The sequence below is a fragment of the Phalacrocorax aristotelis genome, chromosome 3, assembly GCF_949628215.1.
Source record: "Phalacrocorax aristotelis chromosome 3, bGulAri2.1, whole genome shotgun sequence".
Taxonomy (NCBI): Eukaryota; Metazoa; Chordata; class Aves; order Suliformes; family Phalacrocoracidae; genus Phalacrocorax; species Phalacrocorax aristotelis.
The window spans coordinates 89,812,127-89,835,761 of NC_134278.1; the positions used below are offsets into that span (position 1 = coordinate 89,812,127).

The 23,635-nt window shown below is 39.2% G+C and overlaps 1 protein-coding gene across 13 annotated transcripts in view; it reads left to right on the forward strand.

The window, feature by feature from the left end:
• Nucleotides 1-23,635, forward strand: part of MAP4K3 (mitogen-activated protein kinase kinase kinase kinase 3) — a 97,771-nt gene that overhangs the window by 32,161 nt on the left and 41,975 nt on the right. For 7 of the 13 annotated variants that reach the window (XM_075088442.1, XM_075088444.1, XM_075088446.1 and 4 more), the window contains exons 7-14: nt 2,166-2,208; nt 2,849-2,921; nt 5,285-5,416; nt 5,705-5,767; nt 5,851-5,932; nt 6,032-6,142; nt 9,733-9,808; nt 10,824-10,882. In XM_075088442.1, the coding sequence (XP_074944543.1) occupies nt 2,166-2,208; nt 2,849-2,921; nt 5,285-5,416; nt 5,705-5,767; nt 5,851-5,932; nt 6,032-6,142; nt 9,733-9,808; nt 10,824-10,882 (639 nt within the window). Of the gene's footprint in view, nt 1-2,165; nt 2,209-2,848; nt 2,922-5,284; nt 5,417-5,704; nt 5,768-5,850; nt 5,933-6,031; nt 6,143-9,732; nt 9,809-10,823; nt 10,883-13,534; nt 13,598-23,635 lie in introns of all 13 variants that reach the window. The other 6 variants (XM_075088439.1, XM_075088445.1, XM_075088440.1 and 3 more) reach the window with 1 other exon arrangement.

Genomic DNA, 23,635 nt, shown 5'->3' on the forward strand with positions numbered 1-23,635 from the left:
GATTTTCGTGTTTCTAAAATAAGCTACATCACCTCTTTACTGCTATTTATCAAGTTGGGGGATATTTTTAAATATGTAGGGTTTTTCTATCTATGAGAATAAAATAAAATTTTCTGCCCAATGGAAGAAAAAAGTCTTTCTTTAAAATGCATGTATGGAAAAGGTTTGTTTCCATTTAAAATTAAAATTGAATTTAAAATTAGAAGTCTCTTAATTGGAGCCAAACATACTATTTATTTAGACCAGTGCTGTGAAATTTAGGCATCAGCTAGTCTTCAGAGCAACATCTGTTCAGATAGCTGTAAGTGTGTGCTCTGTGCAAAAGGAGAGGTTTCGTCTTTCCCACAACTTACCATGAAGCTCAACGTACCCTTCTTTTTGAACCATCTTGTAAGCAGAGCTGTTGCTCTGGCTTCTTGCTTCATTTCTTGCTGAGCAGATTGCAGGGCAGTGACTGCAGTTCTGCATGATTCTTGGAAACTACTTCTGTCCCCTCCCTCGCATGCTAAAATTAGAGTGTACCACAAATCAGGCTCTTAACACTGATTTAGTTAAACCTTCATCTCAACAAAGCTGTGTCAAAGGTGGCTTGTTCAGACTCTTACACTCTTTGTTATAATTTCCTTCTGGTGCTTCCTATTGACTTTTTATCCCTGGAGTTTTACCCACTTCTTGCCTTTCCAAGCTCTTCCTTGCTCAGACTGCAGCTTAAACTTGGCAGGCTTCCTCCCGGAAATCTGTCAGTAAATTATCATATTCCTTTGTGTTGTGTGGTGGGTTGGTTTTGGTTGGGTGGGGTTTTTTTCAGACTAGGGATGCAGTGTGTATAATAGCAGCTTCAACTGTAGATGCCTTAATGCACCCTGATTCCAAGTTGTTCTCACTGACTGCAGGATATTTGGGTTTTAAGCAATCATAAAGAAAAATTCTGAATGAAAGGTTACTTTGGGCACAAAAATTAAACATTTCTCATTATACATTATCGAATGCCAAATTATACTTGTAAGGATACAGTGCATAGATACTTGTTTATAAAGAGAACTGTGCAGATAAAAAATGCTTACAGTGCTTACATTGAGAATTTTTTTTTTAAAAAAAGCTGTTCTTGTGAGCGTGGAAAAATACGTCTTCATCTGCAGATCTCCTGAATTGTGTTTGCTTCCCTCAGTAGCTAAATTATGTATTTAAAGTATCTGCCCTGTTTGTCTTGAAAGGTGAACAAGGTCAAGAGCATGTTAACTGGACTGTCACACTATTTCCCAAGCTCCATTTATAAGGTTCATTAACTATACTTGTGTGGTATTTGCCAAAGCAAGCTGCATTTTACTGCAGGCCTCACTTTTCCTTTTCTGTGAAAAGCCATAACCTGTAAAAACATAGTTTTCTGGAGGCCCATCTGTGCTGCCTTTCCATCTAGTTTATGGGCAGTGCTGACATTTGAAGCTGTATTTAGCTAGCTCTAGCCTTTGCTCAACTCAGCCTGTACCTGGTTTCAGTCCTCAGATCAGGTTTGTTCTCAGTCCTTTTATGTTGTAATTTTATGGTACCAACTACTGCTTCAGGTTAGTTTTGATTATTGAACTGAAGTGAGTGGTACATATAGCCACAGAACAGCAAACTGTTCAAATGTAGCACTAACAGAATCTTTGTTGCATAAGGTCAGAAACAGTTTTGCTAAACACTTGAATATCAAGGCAGGTGCTTAAGGCTATAATTATAATTATTATGGCTCTCAAATAAGACAAAACCAGCTCCTACATATGAAAAGAAAATAAAATTACTTCTGCTTTGACCTTTAGAGTTCCTGTTTCCTTTCAGTCAGTGTAAATAGATAAAAAGTAAGAGTCCACAAGCACAGGCAAATCATCATATTCTGCTTTTTGAGAGGGTTTTCTGTACAATGGAAACTCTGTAGTACCATAGGCTAAAGAGTACTAAACTAAAAATGAATGAGAAACCCTGTATATCAGAGTTTCTTTATATAACAGAATGGCAACTTGCTAATTTCACAAACATTTCCTTGGTAAGACTGCAGATTTCTTGAATGCACAGTCCTTGGTTTGTCTTTGGCCCCTAGTTTGCCATAAAATCTCACATAATTTTTTTTAATATGGTGTCGGAGGAATCTGCATGTTTTAATTCAAGTATGCCTACTTTCTTTTAAGGGAGCAAACATTCTTTTAACGGATAATGGACATGTAAAATTAGGTGAGTTAATACAATTTGGTGTTATTAACAGATTTTTATGTGCTCTAAGAAGCAGTCTTCTGTATTTTATTTAATGATGTAATGGTTCATGTAAGGAATTAGTGAGTATCAGAATTCTTTTTCTCTTGCTGGCAATATCTAACTGCACAATCCACTTAGTGTCTGAGGAGTAATTGGAGTAGTTTTGGAACACTGAGTTAAAAGACTTTCTAATGTTGTATGGGCAAGGTAAAAATCAAGTCACAGGGTTTTATAAATTTTTAATAAAGTCTACTTCCAGAGTGCTTATGTGTGAAATGTACCTTGAAATGTTATCTGAAAGAACCTCTTGGATAATACTAAATTATGTATTTTATCAGATTAAAACACTACATGTAACTGTTAGGACTGCTCTTGTGCTCATGAGGGGCATGTCTGTGTGCAGCCTGCATATCTGTCAGGCAAATGGGAGGAGCTGACCGATGGTATCTGAGATATACACCAAGTTTCCATATTTGCTTTTGTTATTTATTTTTCTGTTAAATATTTCCAGTATATTTAAGAAACACTTACAGTGGGGAAACCAAACTTGTGTTCATTAACAATTAATTACATAAAATCAGTTATTAACTGTTGTTTTGTTTTTGCCTTTTTTTAATAGCTGATTTTGGAGTATCTGCACAAATAACAGCTACAATTGCCAAAAGGAAGTCATTCATTGGCACCCCATATTGGTAACTGTGTTTTATTTGGCCATTAATATAATAGTAACATATATAATAGTGTTGAAAAATGGTGATAAAAGCATGCTACCTCACTTTCTGGGTCCCTTAATCAATAAAGGCTGTGTCAGACTTTCTAGTGATCATCTAAATCCTGAATTGGCTGAGTATCAGAAAGCACGCTAAGGCTCTGAAAAATTGAAAGGCTGTCTGTGTGCTGCTATCATTGTTGACTAACGTATCTTAATTTAGTCAAACTTAAAAACTATCAACAGTTTGGTTATTTTTGAGTCTGATCTCTTTTTTGTTGTTGTTGTTTTCCCTGATTTTCCTTTTGGTGCTTTATGTTTCTTCCCCTCTGCCCTAGATACATCTTTTTGGCAATTCCTCAGCTGATGAAGTTTCATTTGTTTGTCTCCACAGTTTCTTCTGCCACTTGTGATATGTTTCCTCTAAGCCATTTTCTTCCCCCCACCCTCCTTGCATAAACTGATTGAATTCAAACGTACATTTCTATTCTGTCTGTACTGCATCTTTGTTATTCCCTCAGTGAACTAGTTTGCACAATTTATCATTTAAAAAGTTCAGCATTTTATTTTCTCCTCATTGTACTGGAAGTGGTTGTTCCCTTTCGCCTTGAAGTTAAATGCCACGCATTCATCACAGTAAAATAGCACTTTTGTTGTATGTTTCCCAGAAAGATATTCAAAATTCTGTTGTCTGACAGCATAGTAGGTACAAGATAAAAATGTGCGTAATGAAAAAGCCCTACATTCAAGTATTCAGTCTTGAAATAGTCAAGCACAGCATTTTTAGCATTCTTCTGCAGTGTAAGTCATGCCAAGGTATGGATTCACTTCCCTTTCAATATAACACAAATACCCATCAGTCATGATTGTATAATTGGTTTCTGTTTCTCTTTCCTAAGATGTCTGGGTGGCTTTAGTCCTGGCCTGTATAACTGTGTAACTTTCAAATTGTGCTGGGCTTCTCAAATGACATGTCATAGCCCTAAACAATAACTTTGAAATCATTACATAGGTTACATGCTGATGAAAAGCATCAGTATTTCTCTGCAAAGCCTCTCAGATTTGAGAGGAGAAGCAAGGAAGTGAAATTGCTGAGATTGTAGAGAAGAAAATTAGTTGGAAAGAAGCAGCGTGAAGGTTTTAGTGATCATTAGAGGTGTCTGGGCAGGTAGGACTATGGTGCTTGGATGGGAGAGAAATTAAGAGCAAAATTGTTATACAGTGTCTTTAGTTCTAATAACCCTACTGTTTACCCTTGTGCTTCTCCTCCATGTCTTTCTAAAGTTAACCCAGGCTCTCCCTCTATCTTGGTAACTCCTTCATTTTTGATTCAGAGAGATTGGGGTTTTTGATGAACTCTCGAAGAATTTTATGTAAATACAGTTTAACTATGCAAACTTGAAAATAAATTGTACCACCAAACCTGATGATGTTTTCAGATCTACAGTTAAGGATGTCTGTATTTAAATAATGCATCATTTGAGATGCTGCCCGCTGCTTTACTGGAGTGCTCATTGACACTCATCTGTCTTACCTATATTGAGTTACATTTCCAGTTCCACTGCTACTTTTCAAGTGATCTGAACTAATAAAGTTCAGAGCTAAAAAATATTAACATTCGCCATCTGGTAAAACTATGTGGAACCATCAAATCCGTAATTCGCTTTGGCCTTTCAAAACATGTGACAATGCCTAGTGAATAATTTTATTTAGGTATTCCTATTTATGTGTCAGTTATGTTTGTTAATTTTTGCCACCTGAGGATGTGAAACTACTTTGTTAACTTAAATGAGGTCTTCTGACATTACAGCAAGGCAGACTTTACAAATGAGTGCTCTGTGCAGAGGTGACAATGAGTCTTCTGGTCTCATGCTTTCAAGATACAAGAAACCTGATATTTTGTTACCTTTTTTGGTTAGAATTCTCTTAGAAGTCAGTTGATCGCTTTCTGGGGCAATGTGTGGATTTAGGTATTATTTGGATTTTATTGTAGTTGAAGAATTATAGCTTAGGCTCTTTGGTTGTTGAGTGGTAGTTTGTTGTGTGCCTGCAAAAAAGTCTGAGACAGATTGGTTTCATCTGCTTACTGCTAAACAGCTGTTTTGGGAACTGTCTATTAGTAACTTGAAGGTGATTGAGAAAAACTTCATGTATACGTTACATAACTTTACATACACACACACGTGTATATGTATCCACATGTATATATGTATCCACATGTATAAATGTATATGCTATGAGCTTATAGATTGATAGCTTCAGGGAAAAGAGTAATAAACTGCTGCATACAAAGGAATGTTTGATTTGTGGTGAGAAGTTTATCTAAAAATGGCTTTTACCCTTTAGGATGGCACCAGAGGTTGCTGCAGTAGAAAGAAAAGGTGGCTATAACCAGCTCTGTGATCTGTGGGCAGTTGGAATAACTGCTATAGAGCTTGCTGAACTTCAGCCTCCAATGTTTGACCTACATCCAATGAGGTTAGTAAGCAGTTAAAGCTTCGCGGGCAAATACAGCTTTGTAAATTATCGGTTTGGAGTAGTGGCTGCGTGTGCTTGTGGTGTTTGGGGGGTACTGCAAGGGTATTGGGTTGTACGGTTTTGACAGAAATTGTAGCAATTCTTTTTGGTGCATAAATGCATCATGCTGTTCTGGCAGCATCTCTTAAAATGATGGACTTCTTTCTGCCAACTAAATAATGTATTTAATAATTCATCTCATATATGTATTGCAATGTAAACCACAGAAATACTGTTGGGTTTTTTCAGAGCACTTTTTCTAATGACAAAAAGCAACTTCCAGCCTCCTAAATTAAAGGACAAAATGAAATGGTAAGTACTTTCCTGTTTCAGTAGATAATGATCATGTATTTCTCTGGGCAATTGATGCTAATATTTATCACTTCATTTTATAGGTCCAATAGTTTCCATCATTTTGTGAAAATGGCACTTACAAAAAATCCTAAAAAAAGACCTACAGCTGAAAAGTTACTACAGGTATAAATTTATGTATGGGATTTTTAAAAGTTATAATATTAAAATATGCTTAATATTGGTGTTGGAATTTTAATATATGTTTTTCTTTCTGTATTTCAGCATCCTTTTGTTACCCAACCATTAAATCGAAGTCTTGCTATTGAACTGCTGGATAAAATGAATAATCCTGATCATTCCACTTACCATGATTTTGATGATGATGATCCTGAGGTAGGAATATGTTCTAATCATAGAATCAGATTAAGTTTTCATTTGCCAACAAACTAAATTATTATGATTTATTGAGCCACAGGATACTTTGTGATCTGGGAGTAGTCTCAAGGGTTGCTTTTACTTTTGGTTGTGCTGCTCTGTCACACATACAGGCACTTAACAAAATTCATTGTATCTGGGGGAGAAAAGCTGAAAAAGAGATGTAAACACTTTAATTTTGTTTATTGTTATCCTTCAACAATTTTGCAACAGTAAATGTGGCCTACTTCTCGAGTCCTGAGTTCTGTCATGCATTCTGCTTTCTGTTTCTTTGTGGAATTATGTTTCCATTCATATGCAAAGAAAGCATTCATAAAAATCGTTTTATACCTTTGTAGAACTTGTTCTTTTGTTCCTATTTTACTTTCTTATGAGAAGAAGAGAATGATCCTGTAGTTGTTTTTGTCAAATGGTTTGCTATGTGTTTCTTGAAGATTATATTTTCTATTTTGGAATACTGTGAAACTTAATTTCACTTAAGGTTTTGCCAAAGGCAAAGTTTCTGATTTTTCTGCTTTAATAGCTGGGGGAAAAAAAAGCATGCTTATGTAAGATGATAAACAGCACAAGACTGCAGTGTTTAATAAAAAAGAGAAAACAGATATTCTGTTATTGCATCCTGTCTTCGTACTTATCTGTATGTTAGTGAAAGTCTTCCAAATGTTTACAGTTCCCTAACTGTTGATCTCTTGGGGGGGGTAGGAATTAATCCTTTCAACCCAAATGCCATTGATTCGTTAGTTGCATACTTGTGTTTTACTTTTTTTTAATGGATAAACTAGTCTAAAAATGCCTTCAAAGGAAAATAAGCTTAAAAGAAGCAGCTACTTTAAGATACTGATTTTCAGATTTTACAAGTTAAATGAGCTTTTACCGTCTGGAACAACAAAGACACACATGCATCAAGTGTGTCTTTCTTAGAAGTTCAAGATTCTCACCAGTTATTTTTTGTACCATGTTATGTTGCTTCTTTCAATTTTTGATGGATTCATTCAGGTGATTATCACAAGTACAGGAGTGGTCAATCCCTGGTGAAATGGTTAATATGTAAAACCAAAACTAAAAACATGCATTCAAGTTATTTGGGTGTAATCAGAAAGGTCTCCCCTTGATACAGCCATTATTCATTTGGCAGCAATATCTGTAACTGACTTTTTGAGTATTTTTCTCTACAAAACTCATGAAGGACCTCATTTGGTTTCCCATTCAGTCAAAACAGAAACCCTGTCTTTGGGACTTGGGAAATTTGGAAATCCTGTCCCATTTGGGATTCTGCTTTCACTCCCCTAAGCATAAACCTTTGGAGTTGTTGGTGACTGCCTGCTTACCACGTTTTTGTGACAGTGACTCTCACGATAGATGTGATATTAGCTGGAAAGGTTGCTGAGAGGAAAGTGCTGATGTTTTTTCCTTAGCACATTGTAAGTTTTGGGAATAAGATTGGTCTTGAGATCTGTACTGTGATTAAAATCATGCCCAAATGGCGTTAGTGTTGGGAAGCTAACCTACCTTCCTTTGTCCTCTTGCACAGCTCAGGTGTCAGCTGTTTGTATCTGTTGTCAGCGTAGGTCTTTCAAGGTGACTTGAGGACTTTGTCGTCATGACAGAGAGATGAGGATTTGACTCCTTCCAGTAATTCTGTGGTCATGGAGAAGGAGGTGTGAGGGCAGGCTCTGCCTGTTGTGCAGTAGAAGCATCTGTGGCAGGATGCAAGGAACTAGCACAATATTGCTGCAAAGGCAAAAATATACCTCCCACACCCACTACAGTCAAGCTCCTGCTGCTGGCATTACAGGTGCGCACACATCATGTGCAAGTGGGCAATGCCTCTTAATAAAAGATTATTAAATAAATATTAAATATTTATAAATAATATTTATTTTAACAATTATTATAAATAATAATAAATATGCTATAATAAATAATATATAATACAATATAATATAATAAGCACATATAAATAAAATAAATAAATAATAAGTAATAAAAATAAACAATATTTAATTTAATAAATAAATATTAAATTAAAAATAAAGCGACCTTTTAGTATTTAGAGAGTTTGAAATACTGAAGTAGAAAATCAGATCAAACTTTGAAACACATCCTGAGCTACAGTAAACTGTTTTTAAAGCTCAAAATAACACACAATAAACAAAGCAGGACTGAGGAAGGGGGGAGGTTTGGCATAAATTACAAGAAATGAAAAACTGCCTGTGAGATACATGGTATGTATTTACACACCCATAATCTGTTAAGTCTCTCCAGTTTCAGAAAAGACCAAAGTGAGCATAAATGGGAGGTGAAACACAACGTACATATGTGTTGGATCCTAACATAAAGCAAGGAAGTAGTGTGCGATGAGGATGGGAGAAGGAAACAATGCTTTCAGATAATATTACAGGGATGAACAGAGTTGCTGAGCTATTCGTGACTCTGATAGTACAGCAGTTAAAGTTCTCTAACTCTGTCATCACTTCATTAGTCAAAAGTTGCCAAATGAAGATTATATTAGTATAAATAAAAGCAAAGTTAACATACCAGCACATCAAACTTCTGACACTATTGTGTCAGATTACTTTAATTAAAAGTTGTTTTGCTGCCACATATTCGAAACAGAAATGTTGTGAACATGTGCTTTTCAGAGATTATTTGGGCTAACATCATGGAGAATGAACTTTTTTTTTCCTAAAAGGTAAGATTTCATTGCAGATGACATACTGAGAGCACAATGTTAGGGTTTATGTTGCTAATTTTAGGGCCTGATTGTATATTGTCAGCTCGTCTTGTACCCTTAAGTTATAACCTTAAGTTATAATTTCTAAGAGAACCTGCAGTAGTGGATGCAGTAGTGGATGTAGAAAGAAGACAGAAAATCCAACAGGGACAATGAAAAGAAAGCCAAGTCTTATGGTTCATGTCATTTCATCCTGTAGACGAGTAAATGGAAATCTAGGGAAAAGATAAAAATGGAAAATAAATATGAAGGTGAATTTGTAGAAATTATGGCATTGCTCTTGCCACACAATACAGGAGTACCAGGAATACTCCCTTCTGTTCAGCTCTGAAAACCTCTAGACTAAATTCTCATCTACTTAAAGAAATTTAACTGATGACTTCTTAGGAATCAGTTTAGGTTAGAAGCTGGGAAGATGATTGGGTTATCTAAATGAAGGAAATGCTGTCAGTAAGTCAGACTTAGTCTTACTGCTTGTTTTGGAAACTACCAATAACCTTAAACTGATAGGCACAAAAAGGAAATGTTATCTGAGCAAAGACAAATGCTGGCTAGCATTGTCTTTATTTGCTCAAATCCAGTGTTTTAAAAACGCTTATATTGAAATTCAGGGCACTCTACAGATAAAAAGTCTCCAGATAATTCTAGTGTTAATGTACAAAAACGTACATCCAATCTTTATTTTTAGCTTCTGCTTGATTTATTTCTTTTTTTTTCATATTATGCTAAAGAAACCTTCTGAAAACTAGGTACACAATATTGGGTTTCAAGTGAGTATATTTTGGTGCTGAAGTATTTTATTTTTCTCTTCTAGCCTCTCGTAGTGCCTCACAGAATTCATTCAACAAGTAGAAATGTGAGAGAAGAAAAGACACGCTCTGAAATAAACTGTAAGCATGTGTAATATGACAACATGAGATATTCTTAAATATTGTGTTTGCTTATTTCAACCGGACATCTGACATATGTAGAAACATTTTTAGTGATCTATAGGAAAATAAAAACTTACAGTGTTTGACTTAGGGGTAGATGTTCTAGATGACTATGCAAAAGAAATATTAGTATAAAATATTTGAATACACCCTATGTTAGCACTTCAGCAAATCTCGCTATTGCTTCATCTTAATTGGACAGGACACAACCTGAGCTCTTCTGAGAGCTGACAGGTGTTGCTTCATGTGCCACTCCAGCAAGGATATTTAGAGTGATGCCAGATTCTGCTGGGTGACAGGAAGGCCAGAGGAAGATTTTTCTCTCTTAATTTAGTATCTTTGTGTAGTTTTTGCTTTCAAATTGAAACAGTCATATAGAAATCAGGAAAGGAGGAGGTTGATCACTGGCCATTAAAAGCAAGACTCCATCCCCCAGATTGTAGTCATTCTTTTGCTTGAATTAAATTAGAGCAATGCTTGGAGCTTTAGTTGTCTTTTCCTAAGCTAAAATTGAGGGGAGGAGTGTTAAAGAGTATCTGCCAAAGAGCTGTCCTAGAAGATATGATTAGCTCTCTCCAAACTTCATTTAAGGCCCTTTAGTGCTAGTGAATCTATCAGAATAGATCCAAAAGTGAATTCACACAATGGATGTGTTTTTTTCTATAAATTATAGCTGTATTGCTCCTCTAAAGAGGGGACTTCACTGCCCTATTTGCTGAATGGTTTTCCTGGTCCTTTTGATGAGTACATGGGGGAAATTGTGATTGTGCTGCCTTTGTGATAGAAGAATACTCTCTGTGCCCATTAGTTTCTAGCAGGCACAAGTTCCCTCTATGCATGTCTCAGAAGTTTCCATCAGTGGGGATATGATGCACTCATTAAACTGGATTTTTCTTTTTTGTTAGCCTTTGGAGCTAAATTTTGCCTAATTACAGTCTAAGTTAAATTCTTGTTTTCTTTTTCTCCTCTTTAGTTGGTCAAGTAAAATTTGATCCACCCTTGAGGAAAGAGACAGAGCCACATCATGAATTTGTGAGTAACAAGCAGCATGGGTTATGCTTTGCACATTATTCCCTGCAAATATCTGTGGAGAAGAAATCCAAGATGTGTAGCATACTTCTTTAGTGCTACCAAACTTGCAGCAATTTTTCTGACAAGTCGTGACATATTAGTTCTAAATTTTTTGGTGCCGTTACACTATATGCACCAAGACTCCTTATTTGTCGGCTCTGCCAGGTGTGATGTATGTGCTAAGCAACAGCCCTTCGTCTTGTGGGTTTCCTCTATTCTTTATACCTCATTGCCAAGTATATAATTCCCCTTATTTATAGAGTTATTTTTTTAATTGTAGTATTACTGTGCATACTCAAATGTTTCTTTCTCTTGTGCTTGTATTGACAATGATTGATAATGGAAATAAAATTGAGAGCCTGGGAAAGAGGTAAGATGCATTTTAAAAAAAATTGGATTTTTGTGGGTTTGTTATTTTCCCAGGCAAACAATCTTTCCGTGGCCCTGCATCACACCTGAGCCACACTGAAAGTGGCAGTTGATGTATTCTGTTAAAGGCGTATTGCCAGTGTTTTCTTCCTATGGACCCATCAGTACAAGGGGTATGAGAACTGAAGCAGTGAGGGAAAAGGCATCTGTGCTGTCTCACACACATGATTGCAGTAGCTTCCTTCTTTTTATGGAGACTGTTGCTTTCCACATTTGTGCATTTGGACAGTTCCTTCACTTTTCTGGATAAAAAAAGACACTCCTTTGCTTCATTACTGCAGACTTCTGTGTTCTGTTTGTTTTTCTAAGGCAGGTGTTAAGGTGAAAAAGTTGGCTTAGTGCATAGATGGGAGGGACATTGGCTTTGCTCTGACCTGGTTTTGGGAAGGGTGCATACCTAGCAATGTACTTCCTCTTCTATAGTCTACAAACCACTAGTGGGATTTCTGACACAGATTTCCTTGTACTGCTTTGTAGTTGTACTAAAATCTCCTCCCTGGTGCCTTGGCCTTTGGTAGTGTGTCAGCAGGCTCTGGGTCTATGAGGCTGTATATAATTTTGCTCTTCCTCAGCGACTGGCTGCACAGGTAGTCTGCAGTTTCTGGTGCCTGCTAAAGATAGAGGAGAATAGCTTACCAAAGCACACGTAAGACTTAGGCAATTATTTCAGATATGTTATTTAAACCTTGACATAACTGCATAACAACATCATTTAGGAGTTCTGTTTATACAAGTGTTTATTAAGTATGGTAATGAAGTCAGTGTTTCTACTATAAACTCATCAGTTAACTCAGAATGATTTTTTTAACTGATTCCAAGTTATCCTGGCTTTGCTTCCTTGTTGCATTGTTTGGATTATAAAGAAAATGCAACTGGTAGCATCATATAGTTCAAATTACAATGCTTTTGGTCCTTAGGAACTTCATTTATTTATACACACACAGAATCATAATTGCAAAAAGATGTTAATGGAGAAGCTGAAGTTTTAGTACTTTTTCCATTTAGTTTTTGTTTTATCGGTCACTGGCTATACAAACCAGTTAGTGGACAACTTAATGGAGCAGAAAGTTGTTTTCATTGCACCTTAGGACCTGAGTTACTAAACGGGGGAGAGAGATTTTCTGCAGGGATTAAAGCACAACTTTTGAGACCACTTCTTTGGCAGGTATTCTCAGAAGGGAGGAATCGAGCCTTTTCCTACCTTGTGCATTAGTAATCAGGACCTTTGCACTTTGGAATCTCAGAAGCTCTTGCTGCCCCAAGAAGGGACTTGAATGATCCATATTAATTCTGCTGATAAGGAAATATCTTAGTATTGTCTATTTCTGTCAGAGTTTGCATATTTGAAACCCATCCAAAGACCTTGCCTCATCTCCCTGTGTGTAAGGAAGATCTATAACTGCGTGTTTGGACCTTTCTGAAGAGGGAGATTAACTGCTTCACTGCTCATATCAGAATGAAGCATGCAGACCTGATGTGTCCTTTCCAGATAAAACAGAACTATGATTTTAAACATTATTATGTCGGCTCTAGGAACCAAGAAAAAACATATTTTGTTGTCAGACATAGAGCCAATGGATGATTTAAATTGGCATATCAAATGCAAACAAGATGTCTATTTCAAAGAATATCCGCTTTAGCAAAGAGCGAGTAGACTGAGGGAGAAGTTTGTAACAATCTACACACTCTGGGAGAGAATGGAAGCAGAAGCAAGAGATGCCTGTCGCTTCCTCTAGCAATAACAGTGTGGATCCCTTTTCATTAAAGCAGTTCTTCTGACCCTTTTGCTTCTGTCTCACTAAAGCATGCTTAAACTTTGTGCTTATTTACTTATGGGTATGAGTGCACAATCCAAAGGACTGGACCACTGTATCATGATGGGTTATTGTTGATGGTGTGCTGAGATGTTGAACTGGTACATACTTGCCTCTTGCTGAGGCAGTTTGTCGCTCATTACCGCAGGTCAGGTGATGAACAAAAATTGTTTTGGTGTGATCTGGTCGTGTTTGGTAATGTGACCATACCCTTAGCTGTGTTTTACCCCCATCCCCAAACTGTCTGAACATGGTTTGAGTTTTAACTAACAACTACTTTTTTTTAGCAAGAGAATTTCCCTTTATGTATACTTGGCTTTCAGTTACTATGTAAATAACTTGAATTTCTTGATCTCTATCTAATGAACAGCCTGACAGTAGCGATTTTTTGGACAATTCAGAAGAAATGTACTACACTGCGAGATCTAACCTGGTATTTTCATCTTATGCCTTTCTTTGTCAGTGTTAGTTTTGTCTTGGTTTTCCTTTTCCAAAGGTCATGTTTTGTCCTATTGTTGTACTGGTGTTTTCATCTGTGTAAAAGCCATTCAATATAAGGATTAGTCTATATTTGTATTTCTGTAATGTAGGAAGGAATTCTTAGTATGTGCAGTGTTGAAAGTATTTAGCCCGTATTTGTGTTTAGTTGAATCACTTTTGTAGAAGGGGCTCAGTAATTATGCACTTGTTCTAATTTCTTTATTTAACTGCCTTACAATGCATAACTTGTTAGTTTTTTGGAGGGTGATTAAAAATAGAAGAGGCATTCTCTTTGTATTTTTGTCGGTAGTTCCTTTAAATATTCCTATAAAAGACTATAAAATTATATAAATGTAAACCTCTGAATTCTCCAGATGGTAATTATGTTACAGAATGAATGTACACTTAATACAAATAACAGAAAGTGGGGTCATAAGTGTTTTCAATGGCATTTGGCATTGTTTATAGCCTGATACATTTTCCAAATTTTCTCTTACTGCACTGCTAAAAAAATTTGGTCGTTAGTATTTCAGTGTAGAAATTACTCTATAGAAAGTGACTTTTCTTATTTCTCTGCTCTTTAGGCACTCTGTAGTTAGAAAAGTAATGCCTTTAGATTCTGGCCATCTTCACATACTGTTGAAAAAAATGAAGAAACATTCTGAAGAATGAAGAGCATTATTCTGCTAACTTTCTTTGATTTGTGAGATGTTTACTATAAGTGCACTGAGGGTAAAATGGAAAACTGGGGTGTTTGGGAATGTGTTATTTTTTATGGTTTTTTTTTTTTTCTTTTGTATTTTGTTTGTTCTGGCATCAGTTGGCTTGGTGTGACTTGAATCTGCCAATGCCATAGGTACTGAGAGCTTAGGCTCTTCCCCATTCTTGGAAGGAATTTCCTCTATGGCTTGATTAGAAAAATGTTTCACAAATTGTTTTGAGACCAGTAGCTTAGATTTCTGTGTATGTGGTGGGAACACCACCATCCTGTGCAACTGCTGTGGTTTTGGGAGTGTGATTTTGGTTGTTCAGTTTGGTTTGCTTTTGGTTTTGTCTGTTTAACACTTTTTAAAATATGTCTTTTTCGGGTTACTTTCAGTGTTGTTGCATAGATAGAGGAGCCGATGAGAAGAGGTGCTATGCTGGGCCTTGTTCTCACCAACAAGGAGGGGCTGGTGTGTGAATGTGAAGGGAATGTGAAGCTCAAAGGCAGCCTTGGCTGCAGTGGCTGTGAAATGGTGTTCAAGATTCTTAGGGCACCAAGGAGGGCACACAGCAAGCTCACTACCCTGGACTTCAGGGGAGCAGACTTGGGCTTCTTCAGGGATCTGCTTGGTAGAGTAGCATGGGATAAAGCCTTGGAGGGAAGAGGGGCCCAAGAAAGCTGGTTAATATTCAGGGATCACTTCCTGCAAGCTCAGGAGCAATGTATCCCAATGAAGAGGAAGTCAGGCAACAACACCAGGAGGCCTGCATGGATGAACAAGGTGCTTCAGGACAAACTCAAACACAAAAAGGAAGCCTATAGAGGGTGGAGACAAGGACAGGTAGCCTCGGAGGAATATAGAGAAATTGTCTGAGTAGCCAGGGATTGGGTTAGGAAAGCTAAAGCCCTGATAGAATTACATCTTGCCAGGGATGTGAAGGGCAATAAGAAAAACTTCTATATGTACATTGGTGATAAAAGGAAGACTAGGGAAAATGTGGACCTTCTCTGGAAGGAAACAGGAGACCTGGTTACCTGGGATATGGGGGAGGCTGAGGTACTCAATGACTTTTTTGCCTTAGTCTTCACCGCCCAAGTTCCAGAAGGCAATGGCAGGGACAATGAAGAACTGCCCACTGTAGGAGAAGATCAAGTTCAAGACCATCTAAGGAACCTGAAGGTGCACAAGGCCCTGGGACCTGATGAGATGTGTCTGCGGGTCCTGAGGGAACAGGTGGATGAAGTTGCTAAGCCACTATCCATCATATTTGAGAAGTCATGGCAGTCAGGTGAAGTTCCCACTGACTGGAAAATGGGAAGCACAACCCCCATTTTTAAAACGGGGAAGAAAGGAAGACCTGGAGAGCTACAGGCCAGTCACTTTCACATCTGTGCCAGGCGAGATTGTGGACCAGATCCTCCTGGAAACTATGCTAAGGTACATGGAAGATAAGAAGGTGATTGGTGACAGCCAACATGGCTCCACTAAGGACAAATTGTGCCTGGCAAATTTGGTGGCCTCTACGATGGGGTTACAGCATTGGTGGATAAGGGAGGAGCAACTGACGTCATCCACCTGGACTTGTGCAAAGCATTTGAGACTGTCCCGCACGGCATCCTTGTCTCTAAATTGGAGAAACATGGATTTGGTGGATGGACAACTTGGTGGATAAGGAATTGGCTGGATAGTCATGCTGAAAGAGTTGCAGTCAACAGCTCGATGTTCAAGTGGAGATGAGTGACAAGTGGTGTTCCTCAGGGGTTGGCACTGGGACTGGGGCTGTTTAACATCTTTGTCAGTGACATGGGCAGTGGGATTGAGTGCACCCTCAACAAGTTTGCTGATGTCACCAAGCTCTGTGGTGCAGTCAACACACTGGAGGGAAGGGAAGCAATACAGAGAGATCTTGACAGGCTTGAGAGGTGGGCCTGTGTAAACCTCATTAAATTCAACAAGGCCAAGTACAAGATCCTGCACATGGAGAATGGATTGAGAGCAGCCCTGAGGAGAAGGACTTGGGAATGTTAGTTGATGAGAAGCTCAGTATGACCCAGTGATGTGCAGTCCAGAAAGCCAGCCATATCCTGGTCTGCATCAAAAGAAGTGTGGCCAGCAGGTCAGGGGAGGTGACTCTGCCCCTCTACTCCACTCTGTTGAGACTCCACCTGCAGTACTGCATTCAGCTCTGGGGCCCTGAACTTAAGAATGACATGGACCTGTTGGAGGGCCATGAAGGTGATCAGAGGGCTGGAGCACCTCTCCTGTGAAGGCAGGCTGAGAGAGTTGGGGTTGTTCAGCCTGGAGAAGAGAAGGCTCCAGGGAGACCTTATAGCAGCCTTCCAGTATGTGAAGGGGGCCTACAGGAAAGCTGGAGAGGGACTTTTTACAAGTGCATGTAGTGATAGGACAAGGGGTAATGGATTTAATCTGAAAGAGGGTAGGTTTAGATTTGATATAAGGAAGAAGTTCTTCGCTATGAGGGTGGGGAGGCACTGGAACAGGTTGCCCAGAGAAGTTACAGAGTTGGTGGATGCCCCATCCCTGGCAGCATTCAAGGCCAGGTTGGATGGGGCTTTGAGCAACCTGGTCTAGTGGAAGGTGTCTCTGCCCATGGCAGGGGGACTGCAACCAGATGATCTTTAAGGTCCCTTGCAACCCAAACCATTCTGTGAGTCTGTATGTGGATTTTTCAGATGTCAGCAAGAGGAAAAGATTATACTTTTTCACAAGCATAATATATTACCTATTGTTGTTGGGCTCTTTCCCATGCTGTTCTACTGGTTTTATAAAATACCTTATGAGCAACAACTCTTTTTGCAGAGCTGTGTGTCTCTAAGGTCCCACCAAAAAAAAAGATTATAAGAAAATTTTGGGCAGCGTGAGTAATAAAAGGTATACAGTCGAGGTTGAAAGTAAATTTGGGGGGTGAGAGTATTTTTACCTATCACCTAGAATTTTGCACAGCTAGATGAATCATATGGCAGTTTATGCAGACACCATGCGCATTACCTTTTAAAAATTTGACCCCCGTGATGTGGTTACCCTTAAAAATCATTCCTCTCCTTTTCTTCTTCCCCATTCCTCCACCTCTGTGCTCCTGAAACAGCTACCTGGATCTGTCAGAAGAATGGACAAATTCAGTACAGGTCTTGTTTGCAGGGAAAATTCAGTGTCCAAACAGCAGTATCCCTTCATGCAAATGGCAAAAAGACAATGACAAGATAGTACTTCTTCTCTTTAATCTTCTACAAGTATACTCCTTTGCTTCATATCTAAATAAATAACAATGTTTTGCTCTAGGTACAGGGCTCTTCTCTTTTTCAGCACATATCTTTTCTACTTTTTCTGCAACTAAGTAAGTTTCTCAGGAATCTAGTTGGGTACCTTCATCATTTGAGATTTTCTTGCACATGTTCGTTCCTGTCATTTAGAGTTCCTCATGTTCCTATTCTGGTCATTGCGCTGTGTTCTGGCAGCTGTTTTCTGATGATCTCCTGTGCCTTAGAAGCAGCAGAGATATGCTGGACTCTTAAAAAGGTCTTATCTTACCTGCACGTTAGACTTTACCTAGGGTAGACCTCAAACAAATACTTCTCCCAAATTTTTCACTGTCTTTGTGTGCTTTAAAAGCAGTTGTTTGGATACAGAATCAAATAAGTGGGAGAGCTGAGCATTGCATTTGTAGTGAGCTCAGTAAATGGTTTAAATCAAAGTAATTTTTCTAAAAGTATGTACACCTTTGCTCTACAACAATTTTTAAGTTTTATGCTATTGATCCTTGGAGAAGCACCTGAAAATCCAATGGCTAACTAAATGTTTGATTGTTCATCCTGTATTGCGGCAGACACCCCAATGATGGTCTTGGGAATCTACATGAGTTGGCATAGTAGGACCAGATTTCTGTTAGTTAGAATATTTTGCTGTAATTAAGCATTTTTCAGAAGTAGTCTCAAGTATATGACACCCTAAGAAAAATGTGCAACTTTTTTTCAGACTATTTTTTGTACCAGATCAGTTCCCCTTTCAGGTTCCTTGTGAGGAATGGCTGTGTCAGTGTGGTGGAAGGGGGTGCATGGGGCAGAGAGAAGGTGAGAGTAAAGGCTGTTAAACCCGGCTTCTGTAGAGCTGTTGCTGTACCTGTAACTGTGTCCACCTCTCAGAGGAGATGTGTTGTACTTATGAGTGGTGGGATCTGTCAAGGGGAGTCTGTATGAGAATTTGGCTTCTAGTCCCAGAAGTCTTGTTTCTGAGAAGCAGAGCTTACTGTTGTTCTGATTCAAAACAAAAGGTCATGTTGAGAAAATAAAAATATTTTTGTTCAGGTTATCCTGATCTGCAATGATAGTGGCAAAAAAAAATATAAATCTTTCTTCCCTTTCATAGTGAGCTGTAAAGTAATTCCAGTTCATATACAGTAGACTGAACTGCATAACTTGTTAAGTTATAAATACCATCAGAGAATCCCCAAAAAGATGAGGTGGGAAGGAACCCCTGGAGATCTCTAGCCTACTCCTGTTTTAAACAGGGGCAACATCCAAGGTAGATCCAGAGATTACTTTGGGCTTCTCCAGTTGGAAGTTTTAATCCATCTCAGGATGGAGACAAGTGAGCATCTCTAGGCCCTGTCCCAGGTCTGCACTGCTCCCACGGGGATGAGTTTGTTCCTTATGGCCAAAATTTGCATTGCTGGCACTTGTGCCTGTTGCCTCTTGTCCTTTCACTGTGCATCTGAGAAGAGTCTAGTTCTGTCTTCTCTATAATGCCCTGTGGGATAGCTGAAGACAGCAGTTACTTTATCCAGGCTACAAAAACTTTGTTCTTTGAGCCCTTCCTATTGTGCCATTTGCTCTATCACTTAAACAATTCTAGTAGCCGCCTTCTGGCTTCCCTCTAATCTGTCAACGTCTTTGTCCTGGGAAGCGTGGAACTGGACGCCACATGCAGATGTGGTCTCCAAGTGCCAAATAGAGGGGGTTAAACCCCTTCAGCTACACTAGGGTTACCCACCTATACCCCAAGTCTGTGCTGCTGCTGTGTAGTAGGAAATGGGGGGAAAGTGTCTAAGGGTTTGGGATGTGGTTTTTGCTCGCTCTTTTCCTTCCCTGTATGTTTGAGTATTTTCTGCCTTGGTAAAAGTAATTGGGAAAATAAGACGTTAAATTTTATTGCTAGGAGGCAGTTTAAAATGCTGTGTACGATTGCCTGTTGCATTGAGGCCTTACTGTAGCTAGTTAGGGTAGTGATGTTTCATTATTTCTTATGGGTATGAAATAGTGCTGTTTGTGCTAAGTGGGCATTCATAGGCAAAATGAATAGAGAAGTGAAATACAAGGGAAGAGGGCAACAGTGGTTGTGTAGCAGTAATGCACAGTAAAACCTTAGTCAGTCACCATGGAAGAATTATATTTAGCATGTCTAAAAAAAATACGTTAACTTGCTATGCTATTTCTGATGTGTTAAGCTATCCAAAGAAAATTGAGAATGCACTTTCTAATGAAATAAAGGCATTAAAAAATATAGCATATGCATTAGGTAATATCGGGCACTTTTAAAAATTAATATTCTCTTTTGTGAAGCAGTGTGATAGGAATCGCTTAATCATTTTACTGAGAAGTAGAGATGTCTATGTGCCTTCTTGTTTGATATGTTAGTAGTCCAAAACTGATCTGTATTCTTTGAAATTCAGAGTTACTTCAGAGTTACTTTGTGGATTTAGTCTTAAATTTGTCACTTCAAATGCTCTTGTTTCTCACTAGATTTCAGGAACAGCAAATGTAGGAAGTAACTGTGAATTGCCGGTTCACTGTATACATTCAGTTTTGTTTTTTGAAGGACTGAACACCTAAAAATAGATTTCCAGTACAGCGCAGTCCTACAGAACAAATTAGGAGCGTAAGACTGTCAAAGTTACAGGAACAATTAATTCATCATGAAAGTCTGCAGAAAATAAATAGCAGGTTTTGAAATTTAAACTGCAGAAGGTATTGTAGATTTGATCATTCCTGGGGAATTTGTTTCACAGCATGGCCTTACCACCAAATTTGTCTTTGCTTTGAGGAAATCTTTATACTGTTTTTAGTCATTTAAAGATTTACTTTCCCCATGTGGTTTATCTGAAGGTGTGATTTGCCTTCCTGTGTGACTTCTTAATTTAATATTACCCAGGCTGTTGAGAAGAACTGGTAATTATTCTCTGTATTGCCTTTTTATCAAAGCAGTCATTGCCAGCAAATGGCACTCTGTCTTGTACACAGTTGTGTTGGTCCAGGAATGGGTCACTGGTAACCTGAGGCTGAATGCAGAATAATCTGGGGTTGCATCTCTGATGTAACACCAAGGTTATTGACCTCCTCTCATTCCTACTGGCTGTAGATCTTGAGACTTTCTTGGAAAATATGTCTAGTCATTCAGATTTATTCTGTGTGAATGTTGTCTGATCGAAAAAAGAATTCTAATTAACTAATCTGCATTGCAAGTATGTTAAGTGAAAATATTAATGTGGATTTATAAAGTTGTTCGGTTACTTTAGGGAAGCAGGAGAGGTAACAGCTTTTATTGAGCTAATTGTTGTATCACTTAGTAATTAATGCTAATCTGTTCTTCCCAGTGGGAATCCATACCTGTTAATATTTTTGTTTTGTTGAAAAATGTTCTCAAATTATAACAGCTCACTGGAGGCTTTGAAGGATACTTGCAGTATTTACCAATGTTTTTGTATCAAATATGTAGCTCAAGTGTTTATAAAATGATAACATCTGGATATATTTGGAATAGAGGGTACAAGAAAAAGTGTGTTGCACTTCTTAAAAGCTCTCTAGCTCTCAGTATTTATTTCTCAAGAATACAAAAGAAGGTATTTTCCTAGAAAATAATTACTTCACCCCACATTTGGAGTGAAAACCAGCAATATTTAAAGGGCTTAGAAGAACACCAACAAGCTAGTTAAGGCAAAAAATCTACATATCCAATTAGAGTCATAGTCAAATAAATGTTAATAGGCAGCACAATAGTAAACTGAATCAAAACAAAGCTGTTGTCCTTTTAAAGCGATTAAACCTAAACAATTCTGGCAGATGTAATTTTTTTCATAAAGGAAATTCCTGTAGGGCTTAAAAAGTATGATGACAGATCACAGAATCACAGAATGGTAGGCGTTAGAAGGGACCCCTGGAGATCATCCTGTCCAACCCTCCTGCTTGAGCAGGTATGCCTAGAGCAGGGTGCACAGAACCGTGACCAGGCGGGTTTTGATTATATCCAGAGAAGGAGACTCCACAGCCTCTCTGGGCAGCCTGTTCCGGTGCTCTGTCACCCTCAAAGTAAAGAATATTTTCCTCATATTGAGGTGGAACTTCCTGTGTTCCAACTTGTGCCCATTGCCCTTGTTCTGTCATTGGGCACCACTGAGAAGAGTCTGGCCCCATCCTCTTGACACCTACCCTGTTTGTTGCCCTCCTACCATGCACAATCCTGAACCCCGCCATCTCATGGTCACTGCAGCCAAGGCTACCCCCAACCCTCGCATCTTCAACCAGACCTTCTTTGCTTGTTGGTATAAGGTCCAGCAGCACATCTCACCTCGTTGGCTCCTCCACCACCTGCATCGAAAAGTTATCCTCGATGCTCTGCAGGAACCTCCTGGATTGTGCATGCCTCACTGTGTTGCTTTTCCAGCAAATATCAGGGTGGTTGAAGTCCTCCATGAGAACCAGGACCTGCGATTACCAGGCTACTTCCAGCTGTCTGTAGAAGGCCTTGTCAACTTCCTCTGCCTGATCAGGTGGCCTGTAGCAGATGCTTACAGTAGCGTCACCCATATTTGCCTGCCCCTTAAGTTTTACTCATAAGCTCTTGATTCTTTCTTCCTCCACCCCTAGGCAGAGCTTGATACATTCCAGTTGCTCCTTCACATAAAGAGCAACTCCCCCACCTCACCTTGCTGGCCTGTCTTTCCTAAAAAGTAAGTAGCCATCCATGACAGCATTCCAGTTATGTGAGCTATCCCACCATGTCTCTGTAACTGCAATGAGATTGTGGACTTGCAACTGCACACAGAACTCTAGTTCCTCCTGTTTTTTTCCCATGCTGTGTGTGTTGGTGTACAGGCATTTCAGAGAGGTAACTGAGCATGGAGATTCCCCTGGAGGTGTGCATGAGGATCCACTATAGCCAGGCACACCCTTGAGGTGGGTGGTCTTCTGATTGTCGTCTCGTGAAGCAGTTACGGCACCTTTGTTGCTGCTCTGGTTGGCCTGGCTTATTCTGCTTATCTGGTTGGATGCAATGGCATCAGTATTATCACTTCGGACCCCGCCCCCCGAGTCCTTCAGTTTAAAGCTTGCCTCACCAGGTTGGCCAGCCTGCTGCCAAAGATTCCCTTGCCCTTCTAGACAGGTGGATTCCATCCCTCCCTAACAAGCTATGGTTCCTGGGGAATGTACCAAAACCCTAGTGACAGCACCAGTCACATAGCCAAGATTTTATTTGCATTATTCGTCTGTTATTGTCTGCCCATTTTTCTCCAACTGGTAAGAGAGAGAAGATGATGTCTTGGGCAATAATACCACTTGCTCCCCCAGGGTTTTTTAGTCTTCCCTCAGTTCTGCCCAGGCTCTGGCTTATAGCATCATTTGTGCCCATATGGAAGAGTGACAGCAGATAGTAATCTGTGCTCTTGACAAGTTGTGGCACGTTCCCAGCGATGTCCTGGATCTTAACTCTAAGGGAGCAAACCTTTCGTGATTCCCAGACAGGTTGGCAGGTGGGTTCCTCAGTGTCTTTTTACAGAGTCACCCACTAGAAGCACTTGTCTCTTCTTTTTACAGTATCCACTCTGTGCTGCTGGTACAGTTGCACCTTGCAGACCTTGCTTGTGAGTGCCTACAGCTGTTAAAGCTTCATATGTGCTGTTGGTAGAGATGCTGGAGGGTGGAGACTGAAGCAGAGCCCTGCTTTTGTGGGTCACCAGGGTCCAAGGCGCCATATTCTCAGTGGTGTCCACTACAGGAACACGGTTCTGAAACCACCTATGTATCTCCACATCGATCCCGCTAATACTGTGCAGCCGTTTAACTGTTTCCTGCAACTCAGCCACGTGACACAACAGATCATCAACCCATGCACACTTTGTGCAGGTACTTACCTTTTCATGAGGAGAAGGGTTTGGGCACTCGCTGCAACTTACTATCTGTACTGAAGCCTCATTCCTTACCAGTCCTGTCTGGGAGGATGCATCAGACATCTCTGGGGCTTTCTCTGTAGCAAGACTGTTCTTAGCTCTGAGG